Source organism: Bos indicus, chromosome 15, assembly GCF_029378745.1.
Source record: "Bos indicus isolate NIAB-ARS_2022 breed Sahiwal x Tharparkar chromosome 15, NIAB-ARS_B.indTharparkar_mat_pri_1.0, whole genome shotgun sequence".
Lineage (NCBI taxonomy): Eukaryota > Metazoa > Chordata > Mammalia > Artiodactyla > Bovidae > Bos > Bos indicus.
Genome location: NC_091774.1, coordinates 52654280 through 52668210, shown reverse-complemented (window position 1 = coordinate 52668210; position 13931 = coordinate 52654280). Strand labels below are relative to the sequence as shown.

The window sequence follows — 13931 nt, the reverse complement described above, 5'->3', positions numbered from 1 at the left end:
GCATGGGGCACTGGGGTCCGTGACCAACTGCAGCCCGAGGCACCTCTGGAGAAGGGCCGGCTCAGGAATAGCTGGTGAAGGAAAGTTGGGCAGCTCATGTGCTGCAGCTGTCCAGGTGGTGCTGGGTGGGTCTCTGGAAGCCACCCTTGGCCGAGGACCTGCTTGCCTTCATCCACCCAGCCTGCCCAACAGGTCTCAGGAGGAAGCATCCCATGGGACATCCTAGGGTTGGAGTTATGGCAGCTCCTTGGGGCCCTGCAGCCTAGAGGACAGGAGGCACCTGTGAGGGGAAGAAATGGGGTATGTGGGAGCTTAGGGGATGAGAGAAAGAGTGGGCTCAGTCGGGGGATAGTGCCCAGTGGAGTCTATAGTAGTGATTCTCAGCACTGCACTCTCTGTGCACTGTCCCAGGCTCCTGGGGATAGTGATTTGGGTTGGGGGAGCCTAAGCACCCTGAACCCACCTGCCTATAGTAGCCTGGGGTAGTCTCAGAGGAACAAGCTCCTTTTCCCACCTCTGCCCAAAGCTGGAAAGGCTGGTGGAGCTGTTGAGAAAGCTGGAATCTGGTTTTCTTTTGCTCGTCTTCCTTCCCAGTTTCCATGGGAATCATGGCTCAGGATGATCAGGGTTTGATGGGATGGTGCTGTGGGAGGAGTCAGCGTCAGGCAGAGCCATCCTACATGGGTAGGAGTCTGCTGCCAGGAAAGCGAGCTCCCTGCCCCTGGGAGCATGCAAGCAGAGGCTGGATTGCCAGCCTCTGGATTGCCTCAGGGTAACTTCAGAAAGGAGCTTAAGTGGGGAAAGGTGGGCTTTGTATGACTGGCCCAGGGGACCACCCCTTCTAGACATCCCTGTGCTTCGTTAAGGTGGGGTCACCATCTGCCCCCATCCCCTGCTCCTGCTCTGTGTGCCTGGCCCTGTGCCAGAAACAGACATGGACACAGACACGTGGAGCTGAATTAGACCCCAGTCTCTTTCGGGTCTGGTGGGAGAGGCACTTAAGGAAACAAATAGAGATGGGCAAGTCCTTCAAAAGTGGCAGATCAGTTTGGGTGGAAGTTTCTACCACTGATTCCTGCAGTCCACAGATGTCTTTTTGAGCAATTTCTCTGGGTCAAGCCTTGTTCTAGATGTGGAGCCACAGCAATGAGCAAAACAGAAAGTGAGCCCTGTCCCCTGGAGCTGACAGCATAGTGCCTGGCAAAAGTACAGAGGTGCTGGTTGGAGGAGTGGTGAGTGATGAGGGGTGTGGCCAGGAGACAGTGTGGGTGGAGAATGAGAGGATGGTTTGGAGGCGGGGTTAAGGAGGATGAAGGCCGAAGGCCAGGACCAGAACTCCAACTTTATCCAGTTGGGGCAGTGGGGAGCCATGTGGCTGTGGAGAGTCAGACTTGAGGGACGAAAAGATCACTCCAGCAGATATGGACATCGGTGAGAAGACGACACAGTGGCCCCCAAAGGAGGCACTAGGGCAGCTGTGCCCATTAGTGTTCCATGTGCCAGAGCCATGTGAGCATGTGTAAAGGGATGAGTCTGTATATAGGAGTGTGTGTGTGTGTGTAGGAGTGATGGGAGTGTGTATGCGTATCTATAAAAAGATAGTAAATTGTATAGATGATTGTGTGTCTCCTGTGATAGCTTTGTGTAGCAGAAGACTCTTGGGGTTTGTAGAAAATAGGGGGCAGATACCAAGGTGTGCCAAGGCCCGAGTCCCCTGGACCTCAGCCCATATGTGAGTTGGCATGTCCTGGACTAGTCTAGACTAGAATCCTCCCGGCTCTAGTCTAGACTAGAATCCTTCCCCCTCTAAGGTCATGGAGCTGGCCATCTGCTGCAGAGAAGACAAATGTGTATGCAAGTAACATGGGGATGGATGAGACCTGTGGTTGACCACCCCCCCAACCCCTTGTCCCTTGAGCCTGAGTTCACTCAGCCTGTGTTCTTTCCCACTCAGAGCTGCTGTGGGGGCTCTGGGAGCCGGCCCTGCCCACTCTGAACCCAGATCCACATTGTCCCCAGCACCTGCCTGTGGCCAGATCCTTTCTCTGTAAGGGTCACCCCCACATCTGGGGCCAGTGCCTGTGGACACTCACAGCTGACCTGGGCTAGTAGACATGAGCAGCACCTCTGTTAACTGTGTCTTTGAGTACACACAGACTCACACATTTGCACATACATTTATACATGAATGCATCTATGGGCCATATATGGACACTTGTGCACACACACAACTGTACATGTATACTTGCATGTGTTCATACACAATCATACCTGTGCACACATACCTGTCTGCACACACATATATGCATATCTCTGTAGACACACATCTCTATACACATACATGAGTTGGGCTCTACTATGGAAGCACTGCACATCCTTACAGATACAAAGTTACAAACCTGTACTCTGCCTCTTCTGCCCTCACCCACATCATGCTCAAAGCCTGTGTGCACGCACGCATTGTGTGCACACACCAGGGCTAACCAAGGGTGGCTCACCAGGGTATGCCCTCTCTGGGCTGAAGCACTGAGGGCAGGCTGTAGCCGGATGCACAACCAGCAGGGATGTCTGTTCCTCCAAGATGCCTCTCGGATTGTCCCCTGGCAGGGCCCCTGGGGTGGAGCTCCCTTTAAGTCCATGGGCTCCACCTCCAGTCATAGAGAGACTGAGCCTCATACACTGCCTCCTGAGAAGCCCCCATGTTGGGATCTGGCCCTTGCTCACAGTCCTCGGGCCTAGCATGACCAGGCAGGCTTGCCTGCCCCAGAGAGCTGCCTTCTGCTGGCTAGGCCTCTCTGAACACTGCCTTTCTCCACCTGAATGCCCGAGTCCTCAGAACCAGGCCAAACTTCACAGGGCCAGAACCCTGCCTGAGGTCACCCAGCACTTTGGACAGGGCTCAGCTTGAACCTGGGGCTTCCAGGAGTCTGACCACACTCAGCAACCAGAGGATAGATGCATGTCAGGTGTACAGATGGGCTCCTGGGAGCCGGACACATGGTCATGGGGGATGGGAACAGATTTGGGGTCTATTGAGGGTCTGCTGGCATCACACCCTGAAATGGAGAGATGGCAAGTAGGAAAGTCTGCTCTTCAGACCCGGGGGAGGAAGTGCTTTGTAAGTACTGTGTCCAGAGAGGGGTCATTATTAGGAACAGAGACGGGCTGGTTCTTGGACAGGGCTCGAGGTTGAGAGGCCCAGTACTCAGACTGACAGGCTCTCAGCTGAGAAACCTTGTCCTAAAATGCCCAGTCTGAAGTAGCTGGGCCCCTGGATAGCTTAGTGTGACCTGTAAGGTGGAGAGATGAAAAGAGGTGGCTGTGGGTCTGGGTTAGGCACCCCTAAAACTGAGCTTCCTCATGGCAGAGGTGGGCACAGGGCTCAGGGCCTGGGAGTACAGGACCCTGACTGCATTCTTGGGGACAACAGGAGAGCTGGGAAAATTAGATTTTCTCTCATGCCATTCCTTAAGAGACAGCATGAATATAAAGCACAGATTGGAGCCAGATGGCCTAGGTTTGACTTTTGGCTCTGCTACTTATTAACTCTGTGACTGTGGGCAAATTACTTAGTCTCTCTGTGCCTCAGTTTTCCTTATCTGTTAAATATGACTAATAATGGGTCCTGCCTTCTAGTACTGTTGAGAAGACAAACTATGAGGCTCAGAGTGAGTGCTCAGCAAATCTTAAAGCCCAAGAGGTGCTGGCTGTGCCAGGCCAGGGTTGGCCCTTGACTCTGGAGTCTGAGATATCCTCTCCTGAAGAACAAATAGCTCTGGCCTGCGGCTGTAACAGATGTCTCCTGGATACCTTGTCCTACCTGCACTGTCTGGAGCCCAGGATTGAGTTGATAATAGATGCTCAGGATTTACCAAGAGATTTGTGTACTGGTTTCAGACTCAGTCCTTATAATAGCCCTTACATTGGTTACCCTCTTAACAGAGTAAGAAGCTGAGGCCAAAAAAAGAGAATGGAGGCCTTCCCTTTTTGGTCAGAACCTTTGCACGTCTTAGCCCGTGTAATATTTTCTACAGCATTAATAAGTAGGACAAGTTGCCCCCAGTCTGAAGATGCAGTAACAAACACTGACTTGGCTTGGATTACTTGGTGACAAAGGAGTTTCCCATCCCTCCCTGTGCCCCTAGACATGACTCCTAGTAAAGATGCAAGAAGGGGGACCCAGAGGACTAAGGTAGCATCCAGGGAAGGCCTACTGGAGGAGGTGGCATCCGACTGGCCCCTGAAAGTTAAGCAGGCCCAGAGGGCATTAGGGTTGGGGTGGTTGAGTGAAGGCCCGAAAGTGAGAATGAGTCAGTCACCCAGCTGAGTAGAGAAGGCAGTATAAATTTAAGGAATGGTGGTGAGGGGGTCAAAGCCGAAACAAGTTGGCTCTAAGTTATAGAGGGTCTGCCATGTCATACTGAGGGTTTGGGCTTTACTGTGCTGCCAGCAGGGAGTCACTGAAGGTGTGTGAGCAGGGAAAGAGGCATGTCCACAGCTGGACCACAGAAATAGAGGTGGGAGAACTCTTGTCTCCCCCTGAGCTGGTGGCACAGCCGGGGCTCTGCCCAGCCTGTGTGCCTGGTGCCTGGACTGTGTCCAGGACTAGGTTCAGTGACTCAACCTTGAGGAAATCACTCCCCAGGGAGAAAGGACCCAGATGAATCAGCCCAGTAAGGTGGGGAACTGGAAAGCTGGGGGTTCACTGAGTCACCCTCCAAGAGGGGCCAGGGGGGATGGGGGATGAGGGGAGAGTTGCAGAAAGAGGGGACTGCAGTGCAGTGGGAAGGATTCAGGTCAGACCACAGCGAGGGCTGTCAGGGGACTCTGGCTGCCTTCCCACCATTGTGGGGTTGATTTTCCTGGCAGTCTTGTGAAAGAGATGGGAAAACTGAAGCCCAGAAACCAACCGGGGAGGGGATCTGACCAAGGTCATGCAGTAAGCAGCTAGCTGGCAAAGGCGAAAAGAGACCCAAGAGCACCCTCCAGTCCAGACACGTCCCACCGCCTCAGCCGTCCTCGTGCCAAGCGGAGGCTAGGAATGGGGTGGGTCCAGGCAGGGAGTTGGCCCAGGTGACCCCTTCCCCCTCGAAACCCCCCCACACCCCGCGCAGATGGCAAATCGGGCCGGGCCGCGCCGCCGCGATGGGACAGCAGAGGGCGCAGGAGCGTCACGGCTGCCGCAGGCGCCTGAGCAGAGGCCGCTCTGCAGAGAACTGCGCTCCGAGCTCGCAAGTCCCACCGCGGAACCGTGGACTGTGTGGCCCTGGGGCCTGCATCCTCTCCGGCTTGCGGGGACTCCCACGCAGACCTACCTGACCAGTGCTGGGGGCCCAGTGCCCCTACCCTCGATTCAGAAATGATGCGCCTATTTGTGCGCTCGCGTGTCGGCGCGCACGTGTCTCCCTCCCAGATTTGCTACTGTTCTCAGAGCCTGTCCGACTCTGAGCGACCTCTAAAATTTTCCCTCATTCCACTCTTTTTCCTGGAAGAAGAGCAAGCCCAGGATTCCGTGTGTCGTGCCAGTGGTCCCTTCACTTCTATCTCCCCTTGCGGACCGCCCTCCACTCCCTCACTGCACTGGTCTCTCTGCCTTGGGGCTGTGGCCCGGCTCCAGGACTTTATAAGTAAGTGGTGGGGGAGAGGATGTGATCATACAGGAGAGGGCCTCAGAGAGGCGACCCCTGAGAGATAGTGAAAGGAGTGGCGGAGGAGCAGGAGAAGGGAGCGAAGGCGGTAAGCCGGCTACCTGGCGGGGGATCCCAGTAGCGGACCAGCTGGAAGAATCTTGAGAGCGGAGAGATAAGGGAAGTGACAGCTGGTGGGGGGCTCTGATGGGTGTCCAAAGATCGGACAAGCTGAGAGGTGCTGTCCACGGATGCGCGGATGTGGGCGGGGCCCGGGCGGTCGAGGGGCGGGGACGTGGGCGGTTCGGGGCGGGGCCCGGCGGTCGGGGGGCGGGAAGTGGGCGGTTCGGGGCGGGGCCGGGGCGGACACTAGCGCGGACCCGGCGAAGCTGTCGCGGACGCGCCGACCGAGGCGCAGCGGCCGGGCCGGCGGGCGGGCGGGCGGCTGCGAGCATGGTCCTGGTGCTGCACCACATCCTCATCGCTGTTGTCCAATTCTTCAGGCGGGGCCAGCAGGTCTTCCTCAAGCCGGACGAGCCGCCGCCGCCGCCGCAGCCATGCGCCGACAGCCTGCAGGTAGGGAGCGGGGGCCCGCTCTGGGCACGAGGGGAACCGGGTGCTGGGTGAGCGCCCGGCCGGGTCCTCCGCTGAGCGTGCTGTCGCCGGCCCCATGGTCCACCCTGCTCCTCAACCCTCCTAGGGTGATGAAACCCCCACCCCCACCCCTCCGCCCCAGTTGTGAGTCCCACTTCTGTGCTGGGACTGCAGCCCATACCCAGAGACCTTGAATGCCCAGCTCACAGTTCAAAACCTCATGCCAGACTCTGAACCTGTTTCAGATCTGGGACTCCACCCCAAGCACAGAACTCCCAATCCACAGTGGGACCCCCTGGTACACCCAAGAATTCTACCGGAGCCTGGAACCCTCGGACTCCCATAATAGTAGAGGACCCCTGCCCATACCTCGGGACCCCCAGTACATTTTCAGATTCCAGATACACCCAGAACACCTGAATCCCAACTCTCGGCCAGGACCCCACCTCAGAGCTGGAACCTCACCTCATGCCCCTGAGCCCCTACTCCACAGCCTTATCTATGCCCCCATCCAGGTTCCCACTCAAACATCTGGACTCAGTCCTCACACGGGACCCCACCCCTGAGTCTAAATGCCCTTTCCATCTTGGTTTCTCTCCTCCTTCTCTGCAGGATCCCCCTCCCACTCTGTTCCTGCTTTCCCTCCTCCCTCCTGTGTAAGAGATCTTAGTCTTTTCTGGCTTGTCTCACCCTCTCCTCTTGTTTCTCTCTGGGTATGTTGGCTCCAATTTATTCTCTGTTTTTTTTTTTTCTGGCTTCTCCGAGTCTTTCTGGGCATCCTGTCTCTCTCTGCCCCTCTGTTTCTCTTCTGTTTGGTCTCTCTTGCCCATGTGCCCACCTCTCTTGGTCTGCCCATCACTCCTCCAATTTCTCCAGGTTTCTATCTTTGTTCTAGGGCCTTTCCATGTGGTCATCCTTCCCCTTATGTCAGCCTCTGATTTTGGGTGGTGAGGGGACTGGCTCAGAATGCCAGGCCAGTGTCCCCGGAGCCTCCACCCCTACCCATGTTGTCGTGGTGTGGGTGCTGGTAGAAGGGGCTAAACATGGAGCATGCAGCCCTTGGGCGGTGCCCAGGGATTTAAGGCGGGTGGGGATCATGCAGTAGGGCACTGGGGTTCACATGAGGAACGATGAGTATATGGCATTGCATGGCACGTGCAGCTGGGGAGGCTGAGTTGTGAGTGTGGAGTGGTAGCCGTTCATATGACTGTTGCGTGTGTGGGGAACTTATGTCTACATGGTACCTGTCTGTCTTCATGGGGTGGAGTAGTTGTAGGGGCTTACACAGGGGACTGTGTGTATATATATGTTATAAACTGTTGTATGTAACCAGGAAAAGCCACTGCTGGGCCCCAGTGAAAGGTTTTACTGGATGTCTTACTTGAAGGGGGTGGGGAGAGGGTCACTGAATGTGTGAGTGTATTTGCAGCCAAGGTGACTGGCTTCGAGTCACCAAGTTACATCCTGGAGTTGGTCAGGAAATATATGGGGACATATGTGTTGGTGTTTGAGTGTCATATGTCTATGTGATGGCTGTTGGTACAGCTCTGGGTAGGAAAGAGTGCAGTGGCCAGGGCCCAGGGGTCCAAGGCAAAGACTTGTTGACTAAGTGTATGTGTGTATGTGCACACACAAGTGTGTATGGGGAGGAGGCAGTGGGCAGGCCCGACTGTCTGTGCTAAGGAGCTGTGTGTGCCCATAAACATGTGATATTTTGATGTGACATTAGGTGTGCACATTATTTATGCAGGTGTGTCTGTGTCTGGTAGTGTGTGTGTATTGAATTTAATTGGATGTGTGTGTGCTTGGAGAGGTGAGTATAGGGCGTGAGAGGTGTGTGTGGGAGGTTGAGTGTGAGTGTGGTGTGAAGCGTGGGTGTGTGAGCTGGATGACTTTTCCGTGTGATGTGGATTATGTGATCTTTTCTCCCTGTGAGCTGTTTATGTATGAAGGGTGTCCAGGGAGCAAGGGTATGTGTGGGGGTGAGGCAGTGCGGAGGCCTGTGGAGGGTGCTGCAGGGGATGAGGGAGTGTGTGTATAAGGTGTTTGGGGTGAAGAACGAGGTGTGTGATGTTCAAGTGTGCAGAATACAGCAGGTGTCCCCAAAATGTGTGTGTGTGAGGAGGGCTTGACTGCCATCCTGTCCTTGCTTTCCTCCCAGTTAGGTCCCCAGAGATGCCCAAGCCAGGCTGCCTCTGCCCTTTGCCCTTCATCCTCCTCGCTTTCACCAGGGCCTTTGTCTTGGGTTTCCGGTCGAGCAGGCGCTGGACAGGCGGGCGGCGGGTGATGTCGAGGGCCGGGAACCTTTGTTCTTTTCCTCTTAGCCTGTCTCGTGTTTGGGGCCGGGGTTGGCAGGGGTGGAGAGAGGATGCACGTGTCTCGGGGTCACTGTGCTTTGCTACCAGCTCACAGTCTTCTGCCGAGGGTGGGGGTCCAGGCACAGGTACTGAGGCCTGGGTGGTATCCCCGTGGCACCTTCTTGACACAAGAGCAGCTGGGACTGGGCTTGGAGTTGGACGGGTTTGCCAACCGTGAGGTCTTAGTCCCAAGTGTGGCCCAGTGCCCTTCCTGCTCACGTCATCTCCAGGGTGCTGAGCAGCCCTGTTCCCTCTTCTGTAGGCTGGCTGGTCCTCTTCCCTTCTCTGTGTGGTGCCCGGAGAGGGTTCCTGGGCTGGGAGACAACCAGGAAGACCTCAACCAATCTCCACTCATATTGACCCCACATCTAATGGGGGGATAGTTTCTGTCTGCCCAGGGCTTTAATCTAAAAAAGGAGGCCTGATCACACCTTTTGGGACCTTCTCGTTTGATGGACCCAGTAGGAAGGTCCAGGTCATACTCTCCAGAGAAAGCTATGGGGAGACCTTAGTGGGCAGCTTTCCAAAAGGGACTTGAGAGCACGAAAAGACAGGACTCCTGATGGTTGGGAGCCACAGAGACCATCAGAATCAGTCAGGGGAAGGGGCTCAGGGCCACTGCCTCAGCACCACATTCCAGAAGGTTCTCTGAAGTGAGTGAGCTTGAGCTGAGCCCTGGAGGGGATGTAGAGAAATATAGCCTAAGGCTGAGGAAGATTCTGGCCCAGTTGGAAGAAAGGGATCTTGAAGGCTGTTGAATATTCCCAGGCAATACTGTCTGACTTCAGGTGGCCATCTCTGGGCCTCCTCCCTTCTCAAGTTTTCACGTCTGGCCCATTCCGATTGTCTTTGGCCAGAATCATCATTGTCATTATCTTCATCGTCAGCTTTAGGCAGCTCTTTCCAGATTCCAAGCTCCTTTCACAAATGTCTCCTTTAACAGATGAGCTCATTCCATTGTATCTGAAAGCATTTACTGAGCACCTGCTAGGCCACAGGCAGGCACGGTGTTAAGTGCTGGGGGGTATAGCAGTGACCAAACAGGCCTCATGGGGCTCCCACTTTCTGTGTCTAAGGAACCCCATCTTTGTGGCCCATCCACACTGTCAGCCCCTCCAACCCTGGGCAGATGGCCCTCTGTATGTGTTTTCCGGCAGCCTGATGTGCACTTGATGTGCTGCAGGCAGGCACCCCATGGTGTAGGGGTCTGGCTCCCACTAGAACATGAGCTCTTCAGAGGCTGGGCAGGGTCTGCCCATCCCATGTGTCCTGACCTGGGCTTAGCGTAGTCCAGATGCTCATACTGATTATCAGAGGTCCCAACCCCCTGTAGGGTTGGCAGCCCTGCTGCCATCTAGGGAAACTGAGGCCTAGAGTGGGGAGGTCTTTAGGGAGCCTCCTCTTAAGACCCTCCTTTGCCCAGTGTTGCCAGAGACCAAGAGAGGTCAGGTGACTTGTGAAGGTTTCACAGCAAGGTGGCGGGGCTGGTCCCAGAATACAGCTCTCTGGCTGCCAGGCTGGGCTCCGGCCCCAGCACCATGCTGCTCCCTGGCTGGCCTCCGGGCTGCCTGTGGCGGGTAAATGATTATTAATGACCCCCCTGGCAAGGAGACAGGAAACGTTTCCCGACCACAGCTGGGGACCTGCTCCCTGCCAGCCCCAGCCATCCATACCTGCCCTGGCCATGGGTCAGCATTGATGTTATCACTATGCCGCCTTGGCCTTCTGTCTGTCTTCCTGCCCATCTGACTCCCACCTCCCTTTCCTCTAAAGGATAAAGGACAAGATGGACCAGAGCTTTCTCTTTCACATCTCTGTCTCCAATTTGCCTCATCTCCACCTTCTCCCTTGCCCCAAACCAGCCGAAAGTATCCTCTCCTCCAGGAAGTCTTCCCTGAATGCACCACCATCCCCTTCTTCCAGTGGCCTTGTCCTGGGCTCTGGCCACTGAATCTCCCTCATTGCAGACTCTGGTCTCACTCTGATGGTTTGCTCTGATGGTCCTAAGGCTGGGCTGGTGACTTCCTGTGTGGCCTGTCCTCAATTTTCGGTCTAAGGACTGACACGTGGAGTATTGTCCCAGATGCTTCCTCCAGGAAGTCCCCAGCCCAGCCCAGGGACTCTCACTTCCTCTGACTATCCCAGTGCTCCCTGTCCGTGCCACAACTTTGTACTGACAGGCCTTTATGAGCGAGCACCTACTATGAGCCCAACAGAGATGGTAGGCAGAGAGAACACAGTGCAGACCTTAAACTTCAGCTACACATTGCCCCAGGTCTGAGCAACAAGGCAGGTGGACAGACCCAGGTACCAGGGCCAATGATGGTCAGGTGATGGGGTGATGGAGGGGCACAGACACAGATGGATGCTGATAGACTGTGTGGGGAGGGCAACGCTGGAGAGAAACTTGGGGGCCGTGGTGGGACGGGGCAGGGGCCCCTAATTCAGCTCAAAGTTGCAGGGAAGGCAAGTTGGGGAGCTTCCAGGAGGAAGTATAGCTAAAGCGGGAGCTGAGGGATGAGCCAGGAGAGAGTTCTGGACAGAGAGAAGGAGAGAATCGCGAATGTGAAGGCTTGCTGGTGACAGACAGAGGGAGGGAAGCGTTCTTTGGAGCTGGGTGCTGGACTGCCAGAGCCGCTGAGTGATGGGATGGCTGGGGGGGAGGGGTGGTGCCAAAGCGTCAGGAGATGAGGCTGGTGAGGCTGGCATGGGCCAAATCGTGCAGGACTTTTGTGCCATGTCAAGGAATTTGGACTTTCTCCAGAGGGAACTGGGCACTAGGAGAAGAGTTGAAAGCAGAACAGTGACTGCTCAGACCTAGGTGTTCCGAAGCTCCCTGGGCCAGGGGTGTGGAGCTCATAGAAGGGGTGAGGTGAGAGGCTGGGGCAGTTCCTTCAGATGTGGGATGATGAAACTGAACAGGGAAAAGCCTGAGTTGGAAGGGAGGGGACAGAGGAGCAGAGGTGGAGGAGGAAGCTGGTCAGCTGTAGAAGAGAAGAAGAGAGAGCCACCCTGGGGTCTGGGTGGCCAAGTGAGAGAAGACAGGGTTTGAGAGCACATGCCTGGGCCTGGGTCAGGGCCCTCTGTGGAGCAGAAGGTCTCAGGATGGCTTCCCAGGTTAGGAGTTTTGAGGCTAAACAGAGACCAGGAGACCTGGATTCCACTGGGGGTTGCCACATCCTTGTCTGTAGTGTGGGGACTTGGGATCTGCCCTGGGCAAAGAGTATTCAGCATTCAAAAATTAAAACAATCTGTAAAATGTAATATTTAATAAAATTCAAATTCAAAAATATATGAGTACATTCGAAAATGAGTTAAAATGTAAATTTATGAAAATGCTAAGCATACATCCGTGAGGGTTAATATCAACTGTACCTTCACTGCTGCCCACCCCTTTGGATCCGGCTCCCCTGAAGCCACTGCTCCGGTGTGGCCAGACACCTGCCCTGGGGTGGGGTAGGGGGTGGTCTACGACCTTCTGGCCTCTTGTTCAGGGGACCTCCGCTGGGAGGTGGAGGCACCTCCTCAGAAAGAGGAGGAGGCCTGCTCTCTGGCTGGCGGTTTCCTGTGGCAGGCAGGCAGCAGGCATTTTGCTTTTTCTGTCCCTTACCTTGAGGGACTTGACCCCTTGAACTTCACCCATTTTGGGGAGGGTGGATGGTGAGGGTGTTTCAAGAACCGAGGGTGAGGGGTCGGAGAGAAGAGGTGCCCACTTAAGGACCCAGTAGGGGTAGGGTGGGAAATTGCAGGGGGAAGTGGGATGGGACAGGGCTGGGGGGGTGGGGGCTGGGAGGCAGGAGATGTGAGCAAAGCTAAAAGAACAGCATTATTCCAACTTAAATATCTGTATTTCCTAATGTAAAAGTTGCACCATTTCTGGAAGACCAGATGTTGAGGTCCCATCTTACAATCTCAGGATTGGGCACTGCTTGGCTCCTACTGTCCGGTGATCTTGCATAGCACCACTTTTTAGGCTGCATTTTCTCACCTGTAAAAAGAGGAAGTCGGGTGAGATGAGCTCTCAGGAGCATCTGGCATTGTCAGTTTGTGGGGTTCCAGCTTTTCATGGCTCTCAGCTCCCAGCCAGGGCTGTGTGGATGCCTGGCTGGGTGGTTCTGACATTCTGTGACTTTAAGATGCTGAGACTCTAGGAGCCGAAGAAGCAGACTTTCTGTGATTCTAAGATTCTAGGATTTGATGATTCAATGATTCTAAATGGGGTTTCTGGGAAGAGCTGCAACCACCTGCCTCGTTAACATTGATGTTCAGTTATTAAAAACATAGCAAGAAGCAATGGAGACAGCTTGGGGCCAGGGGCGGCCTCCACCCCGGGGGAGGGAGTGGAAGAGGGGCTGGGTTGGCAGTTAGTGGGGAAGGAGACCCTCTCAGTCTGGGTTGCACAGACCATTTCTCCTACACCAGCAGAACTGGAGTACCTGCACACGCGAGATCCACCACCCCCTAAGCTTGCAGGGTAAGGGATCATTTCCTTCATCCCTCTGTCCCTAATCATTTCAGACTATGGCAGAGAGGGGAGTGCTCTTTCCTCCCAATCCCTAAAGCCTGTGGGAGAAATGTACACAGTGGAGGAAGGAGAGGCCTGCTCACCCCCACCCCCTCCTTCCCTGGCAGCCCCGGCCTGAGGGGGAAAACAGGACATGAACACTTCCTGGACATAGGCATGGGAATGCACGAAGCTCTGCCTGTGAGGCTCAAGTACAAAGGGCCTCCGACTGGGGCAGAGGCCAAGCAGCTAGAGGGGCAGTGTGGGCATTGGTTAGGGGCCATTAGCACCCCTTGAGGACAGGCCAAGGAGGGAGGACCCTGGGGGTGGCTGTGAGAAGGACTTAAGGAAGGGAGGTCCCAGGCTAGAGGGCCTGAAGGGCTAATGACTGATGGGGGTTCAGGTCACCAGCCCAGCACAAGGCCAGCTCATTGGTCCAGCAGTTCGTTGGCTCTTGGGTTGTGCACTGTCTTAGCACCCACACCAGAGGTGGGGAAAGAACCTCTAGGTAGGGGAGAAAGATCTCAGCCCTCTAGACAGCCCACCCCGGCCAGGTCCCTCAGAGCTCAGTACCACTGTCCGAGACCCAGCCTGTTGGATTCTGGATCCCGTGACAGAGGCTGGGACCCAGACCCATCACATAGCAGGGCCTGAAAGTACAGGCAGGATGTGGGTCAGGGGGAGAGTGCCTTTGTCACCTGCCATCTTCTTCCTCTCACAGGCCAGGAGACAGGTGGAGTGGCGATAATTGCTCGCTGTCATCTATGAGGCTACATGGTCTACCACAGCCTGTCTTGGCCCTGAGGCTAGGGTCCCCAGCAGGGAATCCCTCCCCAGCTGCCCGACCCA

The 13931-nt window shown here is 55.4% G+C and overlaps 1 protein-coding gene across 6 annotated transcripts in view; it reads left to right on the top strand.

The window, feature by feature from the left end:
* PDE2A (phosphodiesterase 2A) overlaps positions 1-13931 on the top strand; it is a 96761-nt gene that overhangs the window by 21891 nt on the left and 60939 nt on the right. For 5 of the 6 annotated variants that reach the window (XM_019975297.2, XM_070803847.1, XM_019975298.2 and 2 more), the window contains one exon: positions 6131-6203. In XM_019975297.2, the coding sequence (XP_019830856.2) occupies positions 6131-6203 (73 nt within the window). Of the gene's footprint in view, positions 1-6024; positions 6204-13931 lie in introns of those variants that run through there. The other variant, XM_019975299.2, reaches the window with a different exon arrangement.